Below are 23,640 nucleotides of genomic sequence, written 5' to 3'. Positions count from 1 at the left end.
TCCCTCATTGCATCAACTGTAACATCTGTACTCTGAAGCCACAGCCTCTCCATTACAGCTAGCATGGCAGAGGCCCCTTCATGAAACATGGAGATGGCCATACTGGCTGCTGCCTCAACCCTGCTTTTCCCCATTAAAAACTGTTTTTGGACATCGCGCCCATATAACGGAGTTGAGGCCACCATGCTGCATTCTCAGAAGTAGGCTGTCACATGACATGCGGTGGTATGCACTTCCTCCCCACCTCTGGTGTTAGACAGTTCCCAGCATGGTGTTTCCCCATTCTCCTCAGCTTTTTTCTTTCAGTGAATTTTGGATAAATCGACAGGCGCGAAAGGGCAAAATGTAGTAAAATAAACACCTAAATGTGTATTTTGGACGTTTTCTGTCCACTATACTTAAAGAAGACATGTTAAGGAAGCAATATAGCCCAAAATCTCAAAATGGACCAGTGAATAAAAAAACAATGTTTTCACCTGCCGTGTCTTGCCTTAAGTGAGTAAGCCGGAGGAAACTCATCCAGCTTTCAAAAAGCCGCGGTAACGTCGAGTGGCTACAGTGACGTAGTGACATCACGTAAGTAGCTTTTCAGTCAGGCTGTGATAGGCTGTTACAGTGTAGATTCCCATCAATCAAACACAATCACACCATTGTTTCTTTATATTTTTAATGGTAAAAAAAAATGCAACATCAATGCAACATGCATCTATGATAATATAATATCAAAGTATTTTTTTTTTTAAAAGATCTGGGGCTCAAGCGGGGGGGGGGCACAAGCAGCCGCCTAGATAGATAGATAGATACTTTATTGATCCCGAGGGAAATTCAAGGGGGGCGCAGACGGCGCTCTGCCGGAACGGGAACAGGAAGCAGACGGCGCTCTGCCGGAACGGGAGACACGTGTCCTCCTCTTCATCATGTGTGTGAAGTGTGTTGTTGTAAATCCACTCTGATCCTGTATTTGATCAGGTCTATTTCAGCCCTGCTCAGAACAGGCTGTTTCTGTGTCTGTACAGAGTGATGCTCTACGTCCAGCTGCAGAGCGTCAACAAACAAAAGAATTTCATGGTCTGATTATAAACATAGAAACGTTTTTTTATTTTTTAAGACTTTTTATTGCTTCATTGAGTATATATCTCAAAGTCTTATTTTATGTTTGCAATTCAAGAAGTTTCGTTTGATTATTTGGCACAAACATAATTCCGTAAGCTCACAGCACGGAGAGCAAAGACACTCTCTCTCTCTCTCTCTCTCTCTCTCTCTCTGTGTCTCTCTCTCTCTCTCTCTCTCTCTCTCTGTGTGTCTCTCTCTCTCTCTCTCTCTCTCTCTGTCTCTCTCTCTCTCTTTCTCTCTCTCTCTCTCCCTGTGTGTGTCTCTCTCTCTCTCTCTCTCTCTCTCTCTCTCTCTCTCTCTCTCTCTCTCTCTCTCTCTCTCTCTCTCTCTCTCTCTCTCTCTCCTCTCTCCCTGTGTGTGTGTCTGAGAGTTGGTGAGAGAGCATGTGGAGCTCTTGAGTGAGTGTTACTCTTTTGGACTTTAAATTGAATTTAATATATGTGGTAGTTGTTGTGTTAGCTGAGTGTTTATTGTTAGTGTGTGAGATTGGTTCGTTTTTAGTTGCAGGGTGTGTTGTGTGTGTTTGTAGTTCTTTAGATGGTTTGAGACAATAAAGCATCTCACTAACTAAACGCTGCTCGGCTAAACAACTTCTGCATGCAGGCTTCAGGGACGTGACTTGACTCTATCGCTCTCTACAAACCTGACATGCAAGCTTGTAGAAGGGAATTATCCGGGTTATATCAGGTAAAAATGACTATAGTACTATAGCACGTTTCCAGCGTGCTTTTCTACACCGTGGTATGCTGGGGGGCAGCATATCCAATCAGCACACATCCAGACTGGACAAACTGATCAGGCGGGCCGGCTCTGTGGTCGGCATGAAGCTGGACTCTCTGCTGACGGTGGCAGAGAAGAGGACACTGGACAAACTACTGGACATTATGGACAATGCCAGCCACCCTCTGCACACCGCCATCAGTAACCAGAGGAGCCGGTTCAGTGAGAGACTGCTCCTTCCCAAGTGCAGAACCAACAGACTCAAAAACTCCTCTGTCCATCATGCCATCACGCTCTACACCTCCTCACTTAGAGGAAGGACTAGAGCACACGGGACAGAGGGGAAGGAGCGTCTTTCCTTCTACCCTCACTGTGCAATAACACATGGACACTTTCACTTGTATGTGCAATAATCTCAACCAAGTGCAATAATCCCAATAATAATCATTACCTTTTTTATAGCCTTTTTTGTATATTTTGCTTCTTCCATGCATATTCTTGGTATATTCCTTCCAATGGAAGAGTGTTCTGTTATTGATGCTATATTATTCTGTATATTGTTACTTTCTGTTACCTGCTACATTTTTATCTTTATTTTGTACTATTATTGTATCTGCTGCTGGAACCTAAATTTGATGATTCAATAAAGTTTTGTCTAAGTCTAAGTCTAGTAGTAGTGTGGTTTGCCTTTCAGGAAACCACCATAATAAAGACACTCTCTCTCTCTCTGTCTCTCTCTCTCTCTCTCTCTCTCTCTCTCTCTCTCTCTCTCTCTCTCTCTATCGCTCTCAGCACTTTTTCCAATCAACAAGCCATTATGGGACCATTGTAAGAGTGAATGTACACAAAGTGTAACCTGCTAGATGTTCTTTAAGGAGTGTGACAGACTGCAGAGTCCAGAGGCTGGAGATGTTCTTCATCTTTGTCCATGTTTCTGTCTGTGTCGTTGTGTTTGGAGCCTGTTCTGTGCATTGACAAGTAAATGTAGGCTGATATCTAAATTCTTTCTTCTCTGAATGTGAAGTGTAAAGAGGAGAAACTCACCGTCTGCACTCCGACACAAACAGCACATCACTACAGTAACTCCAGTTAGGAAACCTGTTTATGTTCACCCTGAGTTCTGCCTCTCTGGATGACTTCTCCTGATAAATGGAGGCGGGGTTTACTCCTCACTGTCTTTAATACACTCACCAGAGTTCTCTTGGAGAGAAGGGGCGTGTCTGGTGTAGAGAGGATCTCAGTGAGCTCCTCTCTACTCACCCACGCGCATGCACACTCAGCCATTCACAAACAGACATACACTACTTGTATAACACATTGGGCCTTTCTCACTTCTCTTATTTGCACCGTGTCCTCCAAGTTGTCTCCTCCACCTGCCTCTTAGCCCCGCCCACCAGAGATGCACGGAGGAAACGAAGCCGAGGAGAGAGGACCGAGGAAATCAGCTTTAAGAGAATAGATAGATAGCTGTCAATCAGCCTAACAGCTGTTTATGTCCACACACACACACACACACACACACACACACACACACACACACACACACACACACTGTATTATTTCTCATCAAACACACACTGTATTATTTCTAATCAAACACAAACACACACACACACACACATACACACACACACACACACACACACACACATACACACACACACACACACACACACACACACACACACACACATACACACACACACATACACACACACACATACACACACACACACACACACACACATACACACACACACACACACACACACACACACACACACATACACACACACACACACACACACACACACACATACACACACACACACACACAGGAAACAAACTATTTTTACTAACATGGTTTCTGCTCTCCAACTGTTCTGCTCAAGGAAGTCAAACACCCTGCTCTGCTTGGTGTTTTGTGTTGTGGTTAAGAACATTAACTAAAACCAGAGGTTGTTAAAACATTCAGTTTCATTTTTAGTTCATTTCCTGCTTTTTTTTCTCCAGCATTTTTCTTTTTCCAGCATTTTCCTGTTCTGTGTTTTTGAATTGACTCAGGGGACAAATAAAGTTTTTGTTTTATTGAATTGAACGTGCTCCAGGACCCTCTGAGTGCTCAGAGGCCCGGTGCTACACCAGGACTAGGGGGCGCTATAGACCCATCACTAATCAGTCTCGCCCCAGTTAAGCCCACTTCACATATTTTGGTATTTATGTTTTTTCTTTTAAATAAACTGTAAAAGAAATGTTTTAGTCCAGCTCGCCCTCAGCACAGGGAGAAAACAAATCCTGACTCCGTCCCTGCTGAGACCAAGACATTTAGGGATCAAGACCAAGAGGAACTTCTCTTGATTATCCTTCAACACTTAGTTTAATTAAATGTCCTTAAATGTAATGTTAGTGATTTTATCATTACAATAATAATAAAATAGTAATAACTGTATTATAACATGTTGGTGTGTCATCAAACTCACAGCAAACATCGATGAACTAAAACAAATCACTAAAATGAGCTGATAGCACATTCACTCAAAGTGTTGCAGTATATCGATGTAAACTGTGACTTTGATGACACTACATCATGTTATAGTTATTAGTTATTTTATTACTTATTTCAATGATTAAAAATAAATCACTAAAATGACATGAAAGCACATTTTCAAAGCCATGTGCTGCTGACAGCAGGAAGAGATTTATTTATTTTATTACACTGCAGCTTACAAAAGGGACGTCATTGAAAAGTGTTTACATTTAAAAATCCTCAAAATAATGTAAAAAGTATATTTTTCAAACTAATCAATGTGGAATAAACAACGAGAGATCACTTCTGTGTAAATATTATTTTGGTGACGCTTCAACTCTCCTGTGTGAAGTTATTGATTTTTAGTTTTCTATCTTGTTTCAACTTGCAGACGGTCCCTGAGAATTAGAGCCTAAACCACAGTCTTATTATTAGTCTATATTTATACTTATTCAAGTGCGCGGAGCACGGCCCGTTTTGTAAGAGCAATGTTCTGCTGATGAGTTATGGATCCAGAGAGCCGTCATCATGTTTTGCTCTCTGTAGTCTGAAAGGCTGTGAAGACCGGAGGGACTTTCCCCTGAACTAAAGTCTGTTCCAGGAAGTTGTAGGGACCTCCCACGGCAGCATCATTATGTTGGGTTTTATGATGTAAAATTTAGTTGTCAAATTAAATGTAAAAATTAAGTTTACTTAACTATTAAAATAAATCAATAATTATTATTAAACTGAGTTTAATAAACCTTGGAGCACCACCCTGTAAACAGGGAACAACCAAAATATTACAAATATCAGTCTCAAATTACTTAATTAAATACCAATATCATTAATAATTAATAATCTGTATTTAATTGAAGGTGTGAAATCCGAACACAAAGCCCTTTCATCCAGCCTGAGTCACAATGCAAATACACAGTAATCACAAACAACTGCTCTTTAAATTATAACAGAATTTATTCAACAAAGAAACATCAAGTTAATCAATGAAACTCCATCAAACAAACTATTATAAACTAAACTACAGGTAACAAACAAACAAACACGCGTGGCACGTGTGTGTGTGTGTGTGTGTGTGTGTGTGTGTTTCTGTGACACACACCTTCTCATCCTTCCATCCAGACTTAGACTTGTTTGAGGTTCTTTATAAAAGCTGAATCAGCTGGGCCTTGTTTCTGAGCAGCATACAGCACCGATGCTCTGAGAAGAGTTTTCACACATGACTGTAGAAGCTCCTGAAGTTAAACGTGTGTGCTGTGAGAACAGTCTTCATAGCCTGGAGTTATACAGATATCCATGGAGAAATTAAGGCGAGACACTGCAGGTGAATAGGGAAAAAAAATTACTCACAGATATCAACATGAAACTTCTACAGTTGATTACTTATATCAAGATAAATATTTTTAATATTACAAGTTTTCTGAAATATGATGTTTAAATATGCAAATAAGGCATTATTTAATGAAATATACGCTAATTTGCATACATTGAGGGGATATAAATCTGAACATTGGAAATGGCCAGGTTCAAAATTATTTTTTCATTTAGTTAACATATCAATTACCCAGAGATTTACAGAGGGGATTTTGTATATCTCTTTTTATCACTTCATAAATAAGAAAATGTTTGATTTTCGCCCTGTTTTTAGGAATAAACTGTTACATAAATCAGGCTATGAATGATATATCAACAAACCCCTCTATAAATCCCTGCAGAATATACCAAGGAATAAACCTGGAAAGTTTGGTGTATGCAAGTGGTACTGAAGTGGAGATTTATGTGACGAAGTCTGAGAAAATTCTCATTTTGAGAAAATGGACATTAAAGATTTATATTGTAAAATTCCATAAATTCTTACTGGAAATGACTATTTACAAACATAATATCTAATCAATTACACAGCAACAACAACATAGAACATATTAAATACATATAAATTGAATAAAGTATGAACAGAACCACAGCAACACAACACACAAACCGTAATACACACATTGCCTCCAGTAGAACTCCCACCAAACTCGCTAAACAAGGTAACTAAAGTCTATTACTATTTGTACTATTACTAAAGTCTGGACCTCTGTGCATCATCATAGCATTTGGACACTAACACAGAAGGATTTACAATTTAGTTGTCCATGCCAGCTCCATATGTCGGCCCTTCCCCCATTTCCTGCTGATGTCTTATCAGTTTTTTAGCTGTTTTTTAGCTGTGCTCAGACACACTGGCAGAGGTGACTGATACACTTTTGCAATTCTCAGTGTATCAGTTTCCCTCATTGCATCAACTGTAACATCTGTACTCTGAAGCCACAGCCTCTCCATTACAGCTAGCATGGCAGAGGCCCCTTCATGAAACATGGAGATGGCCATACTGGCTGCTGCCTCAACCCTGCTTTTCCCCATTAAAAACTGTTTTTGGGCATCGCGCCCATATAACGGAGTTGAGGCCACCATGCTGCATTCTCAGAAGTAGGCTGTCACATGACATGCGGTGGTATGCACTTCCTCCCCACCTCTGGTGTTAGACAGTTCCCAGCATGGTGTTTCCCCATTCTCCTCAGCTTTTTTCTTTCAGTGAATTTTGGATAAATCGACAGGCACGAATGGGCAAAATGTAGTAAAATAAACACCTAAATGTGTATTTTGGACGTTTTCTGTCCACTATACTTAAAGAAGACATGTTAAGGAAGCAATATAGCCCAAAATCTCAAAATGGACCAGTGAATAAAAAAACAATGTTTTCACCTGCCGTGTCTTGCCTTAAGTGAGTAAGCCGGAGGAAACTCATCCAGCTTTCAAAAAGCCGCGGTAACGTCGAGTGGCTACAGTGACGTAGTGACATCACGTAAGTAGCTTTTCAGTCAGGCTGTGATAGGCTGTTACAGTGTAGATTCCCATCAATCAAACACAATCACACCATTGTTTCTTTATATTTTTAATGGTAAAAAAAAATGCAACATCAATGCAACATGCATCTATGATAATATAATATCAAAGTATTTTTTTTTTTAAAAGATCTGGGGCTCAAGCGGGGGGCACAAGCAGCCGCCTAGATAGATAGATAGATACTTTATTGATCCCGAGGGAAATTCAAGGGGGGCGCAGACGGCGCTCTGCCGGAACGGGGACAGGAAGCAGACGGCGCTCTGCCGGAACGGGAACAGAAAGCAGACAGCGCTCTGCCGGAACAGGGACAGGAGGCAGACAGCGCTCTGCTGGAACAGGGACAGGTAGCAGACAGCGCTCTGCCGGAACGGGGACAGGTAGCAGACAGCGCTCTGCTGGAACAGGGACAGGAGGCAGACAGCGCTCTGCCGGAACAGGGACAGGAGGCAGACAGCGCTCTGCTGGAACAGGGACAGGAGGCAGACAGCGCTCTGCTGGAACAGGGACAGGAGGCAGACAGCGCTCTGCTGGAACAGGGACAGGAGGCAGACAGCGCTCTGCTGGAACAGGGACAGGAGGCAGACAGCGCTCTGCTGGAACAGGGACAGGAGGCAGACAGCGCTCTGCTGGAACAGGGACAGGAGGCAGACAGCGCTCTGCTGGAACAGGGACAGGAGGCAGACAGCGCTCTGCTGGAACAGGGACAGGAGGCAGAGGCTCTGAGGCACCAGGAGGCTGAAGCCTGGACTGAGGTTTAGACTGCCGTGGAGGGCTGGACTCAAAAAATATCTTCGTCCAGTCGGGGAGCATATGAGTCAGCCAAGGCCTCGAGTAAATCTCCCTTCGAGCCTCGGCAAGGGCTGCCTCCCTTTCCTCCTCGCAGCACGCCATTTTAATGTCATTTCTAATGCATGTGAGGTTATATGTAACCTCACGCAGATCAAAAAATTCCGCTGGGTCCATCTCTGGTCGGTTCATTCTGTCACGTGTTAGCAGGCAGGAAACAGGAGAGGAGGACCCAAATGCAGAGAACTAAAATTTATTAACAAAAAGGCAAACAAAAACTTACTTAACAAACTAAATCCAAAACGTCTCAAAAACCAAAAACCAAAAATCCAAAAACCAGGAAGAGAAAACACAGGGAGCAGGGAGATGAAACATATTCCAGGACGACAATGACCATAACAATACAATGAACCGACAAGAGACTGAGGAAAAACACAGAGACTAAATAGACAGGGGTAATTGGACACAGGTGAGACTAACGAGACAGGTGAGGAACATCAGGGTAATCAGGAAGGCGGGAAACACAAGGAACAAAAGGACACAAGACCAGAACACTGAAGACAAGTACAACTTGACACCACCAAAACCAGATATACAAAATAAAACAGGAAACACTAAAGACTAGACTTAAAACACAAGACAGGAAATAAACTAACAGGCAACATAGAAGAACACAAGGATACAGGAAAACACACTAGGAACATAGAAACACAGAACACAAGGGAAATAATGAAAACTAAAACAGGATTAAACGCAGAACAAAACCCAAACCATGACAAGAACAAGATTAAAAAATAAAATTAAAAGTAAAGATCAACTATTAGAAGGCAGATTGTGAAACAGCTGATTCCTATCACACAACCAATTGAGCTCTGTTATAGACATTGTAAAAATACTAATACCTATATTGGTGTTAGAACATACATCTATTGCACTTTTAGGAAGAGATGCTTTATGTAAGATGAATTACACAATAAGGTGTACACCAGAAGGCTGTCTGGTGGATGTGCTGAGTGATACTAGTCATCAACTATTTATGACACCAGTGTCCGAGACATCTTGAGTGTAATAGAGTCCAGAGCTACTAGTCAGCTAAGCTTTGGAAGAAGTTTATTGTAGCACAAATGCCTCATGCTAAGTTGAGTATTTGTACTGTGTGCTTTCATAGTTTAAGAAAATAGGTTAAGTAATCCAGAAGAGTGGTAGACCGAAGGTTCAGCTTAGCTCATCATGAAGATAAGTTGTTCTGAAATTTGAGTGTAAATTTAGGTCTGAACATTGTGATCAGTAAAGATATTTGTTTGTTTGAAACTATCTCAGAAGTTTGTTTAACTTAAATGATGATGTCACCTACTCTAAGACTTAAAAATTACAAACACATAGATACATATCTATTCAAAAAGGGAACCGTTTGAAACGAGTAAAAAGGATGTTTGTAAGATACATTTTTGCAAACATTTGTTTTCAATTAACAATAAATAAAAAGAGACAGTGATAGGATACTTTTACTTAAAGTAGATTTTCAGTGAGTTGGTGTCTACTTTCATTTGAGTGCATTTTAAACTGGGACTTTAACTTTGACTTCAGGGAGACTTTAATGAAGGAAGCATTAAAATATTGTGGTATTATTTATGCCTCTGACTGAGGGTCACTTGAGCTCTGTGGAGATGATGTGAAAGGCTGATGGTAGCACTCTAAGATCTGCTACTCTGATGATTCAGAGGGCACATGATTAGTTCATGTGCAAGGAGGGAAGTTAAAGATTAAAGTTACAAATTACAATCTGTTTGAAATAGTTTTTTGGAGGATGCTGATGTTCAGTCTGTTGATAAGTTTTCTGTTGATAAGTTTTTGTTGTGTGAAGTTACAAGCAGGTGAAATGGTGAAGAGTTTTTAAATAAAATTCAATAGAGAATGAAATAGTGAATAAAATAGTGAATAAAATAGTGACTAAAACAAGAGGATAAAAATAGAGAAATAATAAAATAGAGAAATAATATCATCTGCAAAGCCAAGGTGTTGATGAAAAATGACTGGTGTATTAAAATCTGCTAATGCATATGATTGAATTGAATAGTGACTGCATGGATAAAGGGAGGACATTTAAATATGCTTTATTTTATCATACATGGGTATTATGTAAAAGTATGATATGACATGACTATATTGTTGATGCTTTTGTTGTGCAAGATACTGGTTTGTGATTTCTCTCCCTAGGATGGTACTTGGGGAGACCAGTATGAGCATGATGGACTGTCCAGAGATTCCTTCAGCCTAAAGGATGTGAAAGTTCAAATGTGGGCGAGTGGAGGACATCCTGATGGACAGTGGACTGAATGAGGACATCCTGATGGACAGTGGACTGAATGAGGACATCCTGATGGACAGTGGACTGAATGAGGACATCCTGATGGACAGTGGACTGAATGAGGACATCCTGATGGACAGTGGACTGAATGAGGACATCCTGATGGACAGTGGACTGAATGAGGACATCCTGATGGACAGTGGACTGAATGAGGACATCCTGATGGACAGTGGACTGAATGAGGACATCCTGATGGACAGTGGACTGAATGAGGAGATCATGATGAGAGTTCTTGAATGAAAAATCTTTACAGTCCAATGGAAGAAGCTGATACACCTGAAAAGCAACATTTTGATGTATCTGTTCAAGTGTCATTGATTATTATTTAGTATTTTACAGCAGATGTTTTAGTGGGATCTATTATTTAGAGTTTTTGGGAACTGTGTCAGTATATATTAAGACTTCAGGTGTTTATTTCTTTTTTCGATTTTTAGGACAGGTTCATTGAAGGGTTCGATGGGTTGACCAGCCAGACTTTGAACAAATCAAAAGTTTTTATATCTGAAGATTCTTATAGTATATGCATGTACATGTATGTTATTTGATTTTGTTAGTATTTTAATTGGCTTGGAGTGCTGAAAAGTGATCGCCATGGGCAGTGGGGCCGTGAGAGAATTTTCCTGTCTAGATTGAATGATGGTATTTGAAAGATGTCTGCTCGATGGGTTTTTCACTCTCACACTCTACACATTTTAAGGTGAGTCATGATCAGAGGGTTATGTCATAAGTATTTTGTGTGTTATTCTTTTTCGAGACTAAAGTCTCGAAGGGGGGAATATGAAGTGTATTTTACATGCAACACAATGTAATATAAATAAGTATGTTAAGTGTAAGTATGCTGCTGAAACATGTGAGCTGTTGATGGGACAAATGGTGTTCTTAAGGTTAGAGATTGGTTCAACATCAAAGACAATGAAGGGGTCTATTAGGGGTCATTCTTTCAGACTGTGATAGATAAACAGTTTGGTATTGAAATGAGAACAGACTCTTAGGCTACATTGGGTGAGATAAGACGTCACCCTCACAGTGACCTATGGTAACCTTTGAAATCACATGTCCTGAGGAACCACAGGGGGTGCAGGACTGTAGGAGATGCACACCTGAAGGATCAAAGCCTAAATGAAGTCATAAATGTCCTGATGTTGTTTTGACCAATACTGTATAAATAAGAGGGTCTTTTCTTTGTTCAGGAGAATCACATTTGGCTGGTGACTCTCCCAGGTATCATGGCTAACCTGGACTGATGCTGTTTCTTGACTTTGTAAATAAATGTCTTACATTACAAGCAAGTCAGTGTCAGCGGATATTTCTTCATCATCTACACATCATCGTCTAAGGAGGAGGACTTAAGAAACTACAAGCGACAGCACAAATAGGCGCACGTTTTGATGTATTTTATTTTTATCTAACATTCAGACTGGGACCACAGTGACAATTTTAAAACATGAGTGAAAACTGTGAAATTCTGGACATCAGTTAGAGTGAGAGCCCAATGTGTGTGTATGTGGTGTGTGACTGTCAAACAAATGGCTCCCCTGGGAGACTGAAACATTTCATTGTTTTATTTTTTGCATTATGAGTGAGAGGACACTCAGAGCTTTATTTTGATGTATTTTGTTTGTATGTGCGAGCAACAATGACTTCAGGATGGCGATTTACAAATATGTTTCCAAAACTGAAGTTTTTGGCAGTTACACTCGGATTTGAATTTTTTGTCGTTTAAACTCGATTTGTGTCCACACCATGTGACCGAAGTTTCCACAAAGTAATAGCACCCATGTCATGACCGAGCCGCTCGTTTTGATACCTTTGTTGTGTGTGTGGTGCAAACGCTGTGGGAGGAGTAGCGTGCGAAAATTTGAGGATATAATAATAATAATAATATTTACAATAGTAGTCGTGTGGTTTGACTTTCAGGCAACCACCCTAATAATCTTGTCTCCATGAAATAATCCTCCAAACAGATTTTATTAACAAACACAAATAATATATTACATTTTCTGTCATTCATCACTGTGTATTAATGTCAAAGACAACAATCATCAGTTATTAACAATAATCACTAACAATTCAATCCTTTAATATTCGTCCAGTCAGTTCTCCTTCTGACAGAACACCAGATCTTGGTCTGAATCTTCAGCTACCTGAGACAAACACTTTTTACTAACATGGTTTCAATCTGACTCTGCTCTCCAAAGAAGGTCAGAGAGTCAGAGACAACTGTTCTGATCAACAGGAAGTCAAACACCCTGCTTGGTGTTGTGGTTAAGAATACATTAACTAAACCAGAGGTGGTTCAAACATGCAGTTTCATCTTTAGTTAATTTCCTGCTCTGTGTCTTTGAATTGACCCAGGGGACAAATAAAGTTTAATGAAATGTCCTTAAATGTAATGTTAGTGATTTTATCATTACAATAATAATAAAATAGTTATAACTGTATTATAACATGTTGGTGTGTCATCAAACTCACAGCAAACATCGATGAACTAAACTAAAATAAATCACTAAAATGACCTGATAGCACATTCACTCAAAGTGTTGCAGTATATCGATGTAAACTGTGACTTTGATGACACTACATCATGTTATAGTTATTAGTTATTTTATTACTTATTTCAATGATTCAAAATAAATCACTAAAATGACATGAAAGCACATTTTCAAAGCCATGTGCTGCTGACAGCAGGAAGAGATTTATTTATTTTATTACACTGCAGCTTACAAAAGGGACGTCATTGAAAAGTGTTTACATTTAAAAATCCTCAAAATAATGTAAAAAGTATATTTTTCAAACTAATCAATGTGGTATAAACAACGAGAGATCACTTCTGTGTAAATATTATTTTGGTGACGCTTCAACTCTCCTGTGTGAAGTTATTGATTTTTAGTTTTCTATCTTGTTTCAACTTGCAGACGGTCCCTGAGAATTAGAGCCTAAACCACAGTCTTATTATTAGTCTATATTTCTACTTATTCAAGTGCCCGTTTTGTAAGAGCAATGTTCTGCTGATGAGTTATTGATTTTTAGTTTTCTATCTTGTTTCAACTTGCAGACAGCGGAACATTATTTTTACAGAACTGACACAGCAAGGTGGACTACAAGCTACAACCCGAGTTTCTTCAAAACGAGGCTGCAAAGCGCAAGACTAAAAAAAGATACCATATTAAACATCGAAAGCTTCACACAGAAGCGTAGAAGTGTCACCAAAATCATTTTACACACGTGATCTCTCGTTGTTTATACTAAATGGATTAGTTTGGAAATATAATACTTTTACATAATTTTGAGGATTTCTAAATGTAAATAATTTTCTTCTAAACTGTGTAAAAAAAGTAAAGTTTAGTAATTTTCTATCATTAAATTAGGTGGTAAAATAAACATCGTTACTGTAACATGCTGTAGTGTCATCAAACTCACAGCACACATTGATGAACTCCTCTCCAATCCCCTCCTTCTGGGCCTCTGCTTCTTTAGCCTACAGTAGACGTTTACCTCGTCTCTCTCTCTCTAAAGTTCTTCCCTGTCTGTCCTCGGAGTGCAGCTGGTGAGTTTCTTCTTTTTACTCTTCACATTCACAGAATATAGACAGAAGCAGTGGATGCAGATCTGACATGAACTTTACTCTCCAGTCGTGTTTCTGTGTAGATCACATTTCATATGCAGTAGTCGAGTTGTGAAAAAATTACTGGGGGGATGGTTATTTTTTTCACCTATTAAAAATTCTGCCTTTTGATTTAAAAAACAAGGTGCTACGTATGAAGGATTTTGTTTTGCTGAATCAGCCTGAATGTTAGGGGACTACTATGGAATAGCCTGCATTAGAATTAAAAGGCCTTATAAAGCCTATCTGTGAGGCAAAGGTGATGCCAGCACCTCACAAAGAAGCCTTAGCAAATAAATGTAGTACAGAAGAAGTTTTTCGTGCAAACAAAATATTATATAACATTGTTAAATTATCTTGCTTGCCAAAGTATGCTTCCATAAAGATATATTAGACAGTAGGCTGAGTCAACATCAATAGAAATGCTTATGAACATGTATGAATGTAGACTGTATAATGCTGGACTAATTTTACCTGTTGGTCAACACAATTATTTTCCATTAATGATGTTTAGTTATCTACAGTAATTATCCTTAATGTAAGAGAAAACAGCCCACATCACACTTCAGGTCCAGAAAGACAGAATGTCGACCTCCAACAGGCCGATAGAGTAAAACACATGTCGACTGTAGGCTAAAGAAGCAGAGGCCCCAGAAGAGGAGTTCATCTCAGTGTACTGTGAGTTTGATGACCCTACATCATGTAACAATACAGTTATTGATTATTTTATAACATCAGTTAATTTAAAAAAACAAACCAGTAAAATTACTTGAAAGCACAATTAACCAAACTAGGTGTTGTAATATAATCAAGAGGAGTTCATCAATGTGTGCTGTGAGTTTGATGACACTACAGCATGTTATAGTAAAGATGTTTATTTTACCACCTAATTTAATGATAGAAAATTACTAAACTTTACTTTTTTTACACAGTTTAGAAGAAAATTATTTACATTTAGAAATCCTCAAAATTATGTAAAAGTATTATATTTCCAAACTAATCCATTTAGTATAAACAACGAGAGATCACGTGTGTAAAATGATTTTGGTGACACTTTTACGCTTCTGTGTGAAGCTTTCGATGTTTAATATGGTATCTTTTTTTAGTCTTGCGCTTTGCAGCCTCGTTTTGAAGAAACTCGGGTTGTAGCTTGTAGTCCACCTTGCTGTGTCAGTTCTGTAAAAATAATGTTCCGCTGTCTGCAAGTTGAAACAAGATAGAAAACTAAAAATCAATAACTCATCAGCAGAACATTGCTCTTACAAAATGGGCACTTGAATAAGTAGAAATAAAGACTAATAATAAGACTGTAGTTTAGGCTCTAATTCTCAGGGACCGTCTGCAAGTTGAAACAAGATAGAAAACTAAAAATCAATAACTTCACACAGGAGAGTTGAAGCGTCTCCAAAATAATATTTACACAGAAGTGATCTCTCGTTGTTTATTCCACATTGATTAGTTTGAAAAATATACTTTTTACATTATTTTGAGGATTTTTAAATGTAAACACTTTTCAATGACGTCCCTTTTGTAAGCTGCAGTGTAATAAAATAAATAAATCTCTTCCTGCTGTCAGCAGCACATGGCTTTGAAAATGTGCTTTCACGTCATTTTAGTGATTTATTTTTAATCATTGAAATAAGTAATAAAATAACTAATAACTATAACATGATGTAGTGTCATCAAAGTCACAGTTTACATCGATATACTGCAACACTTTGAGTTAATGTGCTATCAGCTCATTTTAGTGATTTATTTTAGTTTAGTTCATCGATGTTTGCTGTGAGTTTGATGACACACCAACATGTTATAATACAGTTATTACTATGTTATTATTATTGTAATGATAAAATCACTAACATTACATTTAAGGACATTTCATTAAACTAAGTGTTGAAGGATAATCAAGAGAAGTTCCTCTTGGTCTTGATCCCTAAATGTCTTGGTCTCTGCAGGGACGGAGTCAGGATTTGTTTTCTCCCTGTGCTGAGGGCGAGCTGGACTAAAACATTTCTTTTACAGTTTATTTAAAAAGAAACATAAATACCAAAATATGTGAAGTGGGCTTAACTGGGGCGAGACTGATTAGTGATGGGTCTATAGCGCCCCCTAGTGCTGGTGTAGCACCGGGCCTCTGAGCACTCAGAGGGTCCTGGAGCACGTTCAATTCAATAAAACAACAACTTTATTTGTCCCCTGAGTCAATTCAAAGACACAGAGCAGGAAATGAACTAAAAATATAACTGAATGTTTTAACAACCTGTGGTTAGTGTTCTTAACCACAACACCAGCTCTTCCTTGTGTGTGTGCCTGACTCTCTGAGTGGCTTCTTTGGAGAGCAGAGTCAGATTGAAACCATGTTAGTAAAAAGTGTTTGTCTCAGGTAGCTGAAGATTCAGACAAAGATCTGGTGTTCTGTCAGAAGGAGAACTGACTGGACGAATAGTAAAGGATGGAATTGTTAGTGATAATTAAAAGACAGGAAACAAGAATATGTGAAAGTTCTCTTCAGCTGTCTCTGTTTCCTGTGTGTGTGTGTGTGTGTGTGTGTGTGTGTGTGTGTGTGTGTGTGTGTGTGTAGGCTATTTTCCTAAAGTGACAGAAAAACATTACACAATATGGGAAAAAAGGGAACCTTTTCAGTGTTGCGGTTTTTTTGGAACTTCCCTTCATTAAAGTAGGATGGGGGGAATCACGTGCTCTTTACCACAGCGCTGTGAGAGAGAGAGAGAGAGAGAGAGAGAGAGAGAGAGAGAGAGAGAGAGAGAGAGAGAGAGACTATTACTATTTTTATAATGAGACCATGAAACAACATATCTCTGAGCTGCTTTACTTTCTAATCCTCTACTGCTTTGTTTCTGTGTTACAGGCTGAAATCAACTGACAGCACAGCACACACACTGCAGGTGAGCAGCGCCATCTAGTGGTCCAATAAACACATGATTCAACTCATCATGATAATAATAAAAATAACAACAACAACAATAATAACAATAAAAATAATAACAATAATAATAATAATATTGATAATAATAATAACAATAATAATAATAATAACAATAATAATAATAGTAATAATAATAATAACAATAATAACAATAATAATAATAATAATAATAATAATAATAACGATAATAATAATAATAATAATAATAATAATAATAATAATGGACCTTTCAGTATTATTTGTGGTTTCTAAGATGATCCAAACAAATAAAGAATGAAGAACCTTTTTTCATTCTTAAAGAAACTTTATTTTGAAAGGAACAGATGTAAATAAGAGAGATTGTGATGTGATCACAAACGTGGGACACAGAGACGTGACTATCTGATGTCATCCATCCAGTCAGTCTGCTGTTTGAGCTGAAAGGAGGTCGAGAGCTTTTTGACGCTGTGTGGATGTTTATGTGTTTATTACAGCAGAGTTAGAAGGAAGTGAGACCTTTCTGTGCACGTCTCATAATCCATGTTATTAAACCACTTTAAGGACACGCAGAGTGTTTCTCCTGCTCTTCTTCTCTTGGTCTCCATCCTTCAATCTTCTTGGTCTTGTCTCTGTCAGGACGGCGTCAGGATTTGATGTTTTCAACAGATTAGATTTCTCAGGCTTGAAGTGTTCATGTACTGGATTGACTAACAGTGACACCTGCTGGCTGTGTGATTTATTCATTTCATTTTAGAAAGTCACCAATGACATGAAGATGAGTGAATGTGGATCTTCAGCACCCAGAATCATTACTGTGAAAAGACGACACTCCATAGATTCTCCTCCAAGTTTCAGAAAAGCAGAGAGGTACAAAGATCAGTCTGAAGATGATGTCTGTCAGCTGACCACTACAACATTTTCCCAGTCTACACTTTATGATAATAACATGAATCAATTGAATACATGAAAATAATCAGCACATCATAATGAGTTAATATCAGCTGATGAATATTCCTCATGATCATTATCTTTCTAAAATCAGGACGAGGATAAAACCTGGGAGAGAATCGACATCTTCTGAGAAGAGTCACTGCTCCACAGATGATCCTCCACAATTCACTGATGGAAAAGTAAGTCCATATAAATGACTCCAGACTTAAAGGAGCAAAGTCAGAGTGGCTCATTTCCTCCAGATTCACTTTTGAATATGTTGCTTTAAAGTGTCTTTAGGTCCTGACACAAATGAAGAACTCGTGTTCTCTGAAAAAGGAAGAAAGAGACGCAGAAGGAGCACTGAGAGAATGCTACTTTTAAAATCATGCTAGTTTTCTAAAATGGCCGAGCGTGCCTTTAATGTGTGATCATAGAGTAAGGTGACTTTATCATTTCAGTGTCCACACAGCTCACTGATTGGACCGTTACACAAACACGGCCCTTCATCTCCTCACATGAATTCAAAGTTTGGACTCTTTTTCTCTGAGTCTCATTTGATGTTTTGAAATGTTTCCTCAGCTCATCACATGAAGCTCAAACGACCACGCGGGACGACTCGCCGCCTTCACTTCCATCACTTTGTTTTCTAACTCTTTTCTACATGAGTCTGTTTTTTATCAATGTGTGAGTGCTGGAGAGATTATAGTCACATTAACCTTCATGATGAGGAAACAAGAGGAAGTGGTCGTCCATGATGACACAACCTTCGCTATAAGCGGCTGCTTGAGCCCCAGATCTTTTAAAAAAACACTTTAATATTATATTTATAATCTATATTATATATTTATTTTTTACCATTAAAAATATAAAGAAACAATGGTGTGATTGTGTTTGATTGATGGGAATCTACACTGCAACGTGTGTGTGTGTGTGTGTGTGTGTGTGTGTGTGTGTGTGTGTGTGTGTGTGTGTGTGTGTCCCTCTGCTGCTTTAAAATGCAAAGTGTGAGAGATGCTTATTGTGTGACTTCTAACATGTTGTATAGTCAAGTGTGTTTTGGATCTTCATCATAACAAGTCAAGTCCTCACAGAAGTCCTGAGTGCAGAGTTTCTCTATAAAAAGTCTCCACAAGTGTTTGGATCAGAACCATGTCAAAGATTGATTCACATCAGAACTGTTCAAGGTTCAAGCTTTACTTTATTGTCAATTCCAAAATATGTCAGACATACAGAGACATCAAAATTAGGTTTCCCCTCCCCACGGTGCCATGTAGATAGAATAAGGTAATACGGTAACATATGAAATAAAATGAGGTCAAATAAGATCAATAATATTCACACTAATAAAATGAGGTCAAATAAGATCAATAATATTCACACTGATAAAATGTAAATGTACAAAAAGTCCAAAGTTAAATAAAATAGAATCTAAAACAAGACTGGAGAGAAAGTGAAACTTTAACTGTGCTGGATCTTATTGAACCTGCTGCAGCTGATCACTAACAATCACACGTCTTCAACTTCCACTTGTTTATTTGTTAGACAAGACAAGTTTATTTATGAAGCACATTTCAACAACAAGGCAATTCAAAGTGCTTCACACAAGACATCAAAAGCATCATGGCAGAGGAAAGAAAAGGTACAAATTACTGAAATTATACATATATATATGTATATATATATATATATATATATATATATATATATATTCAGTATGATTGCTTAAGTAATATCATCTAATCTGTTGATCACGTCTCCTCCTCTTCAGGTTCAATAAAGTGTGTTGTTGTAAATCCACTCTGATCCTGTATTTTTTTTAGCTTTTTCTTTTCTCTGTGCAAACAAAAACATAAACACCTGAGACAAACACTTTTACTAACATGGTTTACATCTGAGTCTGCTCTCCAAAGGACCTGCTCCAATCAGAGACAACCGTCCTGCTCGACAGGAAGTCATACACCCTGCTCTGCTTTTACAACTGGTGCTGTGGTCAGGACCAGACTCACTGAGACCATCAGAGTGCTCTGAGACGGCCTGGTGCTACACCGGGGCTAGGGGGCGCTATAGACCCACCACTAATCTCTGACTGGGATTTAAACCAAGACCAAGAGGAACTTCTCTTGATTATCCTTCAACACTTAGTTTAATTAAATGTCCTTAAATGTAATGTTAGTGATTTTATCATTACAATAATAATAAAATAGTAATAACTGTATTATAACATGTTGGTGTGTCATCAAACTCACAGCAAACATCGATGAACTAAAACAAATCACTAAAATGAGCTGATAGCACATTCACTCAAAGTGTTGCAGTATATCGATGTAAACTGTGACTTTGATGACACTACATCATGTTATAGTTATTAGTTATTTTATTACTTATTTCAATGATTAAAAATAAATCACTAAAATGACATGAAAGCACATTTTCAAAGCCATGTGCTGCTGACAGCAGGAAGAGATTTATTTATTTTATTACACTGCAGCTTACAAAAGGGACGTCATTGAAAAGTGTTTACATTTAAAAAGCCTCAAAATAATGTAAAAAGTATATTTTTCAAACTAATCAATGTGGTATAAACAACGAGAGATCACTTCTGTGTAAATATTATTTTGGTGACGCTTCAACTCTCCTGTGTGAAGTTATTGATTTTTAGTTTTCTATCTTGTTTCAACTTGCAGACGGTCCCTGAGAATTAGAGCCTAAACTACAGTCTTATTATTAGTCTTTATTTCTACTTATTCAAGTGCCCGTTTTGAGCAATGTTCTGCTGATGAGTTATTGATCCAGAGAGCCGTCATCACTTTTGTTCTCTGTAGTCTGTACCTCTCTTCTGTTTGTGGTGTCGTCACGCTGAAATCTGGAGGATAATCTTTGGAGCGTCGTCTTTTCACAGTAATGATCCTGGGAGCTGAAGATCCACATTCACTCATCTTCATGTCATTGGTGACTTTCTAAAATGAAATGAATAAATCACACAGCCAGCAGGTGTCACTGTTAGTCAATCCAGTACATGAACACTTCAAGCCTGAGAAATCTAATGTGTTGAAAACATCAAATCCTGACGCCGTCCTGACAGAGACAAGACCAAGAAGATTGAAGGATGGAGACCAAGAGAAGAAGAGCAGGAGAAACACTCTGCGTGTCCTTAAAGTGGTTTAATAACATGGATTATGAGACGTGCACAGAAAGGTCTCACTTCCTTCTAACTCTGCTGTAATAAACACATAAACATCCACACAGCGTCAAAAAGCTCTCGACCTCCTTTCAGCTCAAACAGCAGACTGACTGGATGGATGACATCAGATAGTCACGTCTCTGTGTCCCACGTTTGGGATCACATCACAATCTCGCTTTTATTTACATCTGTTCCTTTCAAAATAAAGTTTCTCTTCAAATAATAATCTTTAAGAATTAAAAAAGGTTCTTCATACTTTATTTGTTTGGATCATCTTAGAAACCACAAATAATACTGAAAGGTCCATTATTATTATATTATTATTATTATTATTATTATTATTGTTGTTGTTGTTGTTGTTGTTGTTGTTATTGTTATTATTATTATTGTAATTATTATTAATATTTTTATTATTATTGTTATTATTATGATGATGAGTTAATTCATGTGTTTATTGGACCACTAGATGGCGCTGCTCACCTGCAGTGTGTGTGCTGTGCTGTCAGTTGATTTCAGCCTGTAACACAGAAACAAAGCAGTAGAGGATTAGAAAGTAAAGCAGCTCAGAGATATGTTGTTTCATGGTCAAACATGGATCCAGATGAAAGAGTTTGATGGATAAGTCACCTGTAATGCTGCATAAGACCCCTGATAGTTCTGTGAAGATGATTGTCTTCTGTGGACATTTAGAGTCAACACAACAGTGTGTGATTGACTGTGATACTGTCAGTCAGCTCAGAGTTCATCCATTGCACAGCTTTGATTTATCTATCATTAAATACAATGCAGGGAGAAAGTCAGCCCTCTTGTTTGTTGATTTATCACAGGGTTCATATGTGGACATGACTCATGAGGAACTTGATACCTAGAATAGTTATTTTATTATTACTTTATTTATTCTGTATTTTGATGGGCTGTGACTTAAAGTTTATTGTCTTTTTAGACACACTGAGACAAAGTCTAGTTCTTATCACTGAGACATTGTGCTCTTTCAATTGATTTTTTGTTCAGCGAACTTAAAGTGCTTCTTGAAGTGTCAAGAAGATGATTTGTGAACATTTTCAGAATGTGCGTGTTCGACTTTGGACCAAATTCAAACAAAAAAACAATCTGAAGTTGTTGTTTTTAAGTTATTATACCATCGTTGGTTATTGTACCGGTCCGGCCCACCTGGGAATAGATTTCCCTCCATGTGGCCCCTGAGCTAAAATGAGTTTGACACGCCTGAGGTCTGGACTACAAAGACAGTTCAACATATCAGGGTCTCTCTGGGTGATCTGGTTTAACAAACTCTGACATACGAGATGGTGATTATCAGTCCTACGATGCCGGTTATCAACCTGATCCATCAACCCGGGTTACAGAGAGCGCGTTCATGTAACAGGGGGCGGAGTTAGCATCATTTAACCAATCACAATCATCACTGTGTCTGCTGTCAGCAGATCATCAAATCTACAAACATTATATTTACACAAACTACAAACTATATTAATGATATAAACAGGTTGAGACAAACAGGCTGCAGAGAGACACAGCTGCAGGAACAAATGCAGGAAGAACAAAACAAAGTAAACAGAGTAAAAAGTGCAGCTTGTATTTGTCCCGTGGTTAGTTCACCTTAGACCTGACTCTAAGAACTGGTCTCTGAACTCAATGTGCTGCTCTGACTCTTTAAAGTGGTTAAACTGCAGCTCTGAGCAAACAGAGCAGGACACATTCAACATGAACAAGAAAATATTCATTATTTTACATCTTTAACTGAAATGTTCCGGAGCTTTCTTCAGTCTCTGTTGAAGGATATCAGTGAAACATCATCAATAACTAAACGGACTATAGTCTAATGTAAAATCATGATGGACACATGAAGTGTCCTCCCTCCTCTCCATCAGCTCCGGGAGCTCCACCATCTAAAGTTCTGATCTGTCAGTGGGCGGAGCTTCTCACAGTTTGATCTCTTATCTCCAACATAACCTGCTCCGGAGCAGGTCAGGTGTGCAGCATCCGTTACCATGGTGATATACCCCGGTAACAAGTCATCGACCCTCGTAGGACTGAAAACCCAGAGTTAACCCTGAAGTGACCCCGCTAAGATCAAATCCTGCTTCGTAGTCCAGGTCCCTGGTCTAACTCATGCAGGAGAACATCTTTAGCATTTCATCTAGAACATTTCATTTCTATGTCAACATGTGTTCCTCCTTTCACTGCATGCATCCTGTTTCTATTGCACAATGTTTGTTTTCATATTTCTCTGCACACTCAGTCCATACATGATATATGAAATGTGATCTACACAGAAACACGACTGGAGAGTAAAGTTCATGTCAGATCTGCATCGACTGCTTCTGTCTATATTCTGTGAATGTGAAGAGTAAAAAGAAGAAACTCACCAGCTGCACTCCGAGGACAAACAGGACAAACTTTAGAGAGAGAGAGACGAGGTAACCACGTCTTTTTAATCCCACTTCTGCATTCAGGCGACAGCTGCGAGACTTGAATCTGTGGCTCTGCACAAACTTGTTGTTGTTACGATGATCTTGATGTGCAGACTTTGAGTTCATCAGGAGAAATCATCCAGAGAAGCAGCCTGACAGGCAGA

General features: G+C 38.5%; 1 protein-coding gene across 1 annotated transcript in view; it reads right to left on the bottom strand.

Annotated features, from left to right (window-relative positions):
• LOC306823296 (NACHT, LRR and PYD domains-containing protein 12-like) overlaps window positions 1–23,640 on the bottom strand; it is a gene marked incomplete at its 5' end in the record, with an annotated part of 88,503 nt that overhangs the window by 6,975 nt on the left and 57,888 nt on the right. The window contains 2 exons of the mRNA XM_079342752.1: window positions 20,693–20,820; window positions 21,525–21,561. Of these exons, the coding sequence (XP_079198878.1) occupies window positions 21,547–21,561 (15 nt within the window). The 3' untranslated portion in view covers window positions 20,693–20,820; window positions 21,525–21,546. The remainder of the gene's footprint in view (window positions 1–20,692; window positions 20,821–21,524; window positions 21,562–23,640) is intronic.

The sequence above is a fragment of the Symphodus melops genome (assembly GCF_947650265.1).
Source record: "Symphodus melops genome assembly, chromosome: 5".
Lineage (NCBI taxonomy): Eukaryota > Metazoa > Chordata > Actinopteri > Labriformes > Labridae > Symphodus > Symphodus melops.
This window is presented reverse-complemented; position numbering and strand designations above follow the sequence as displayed.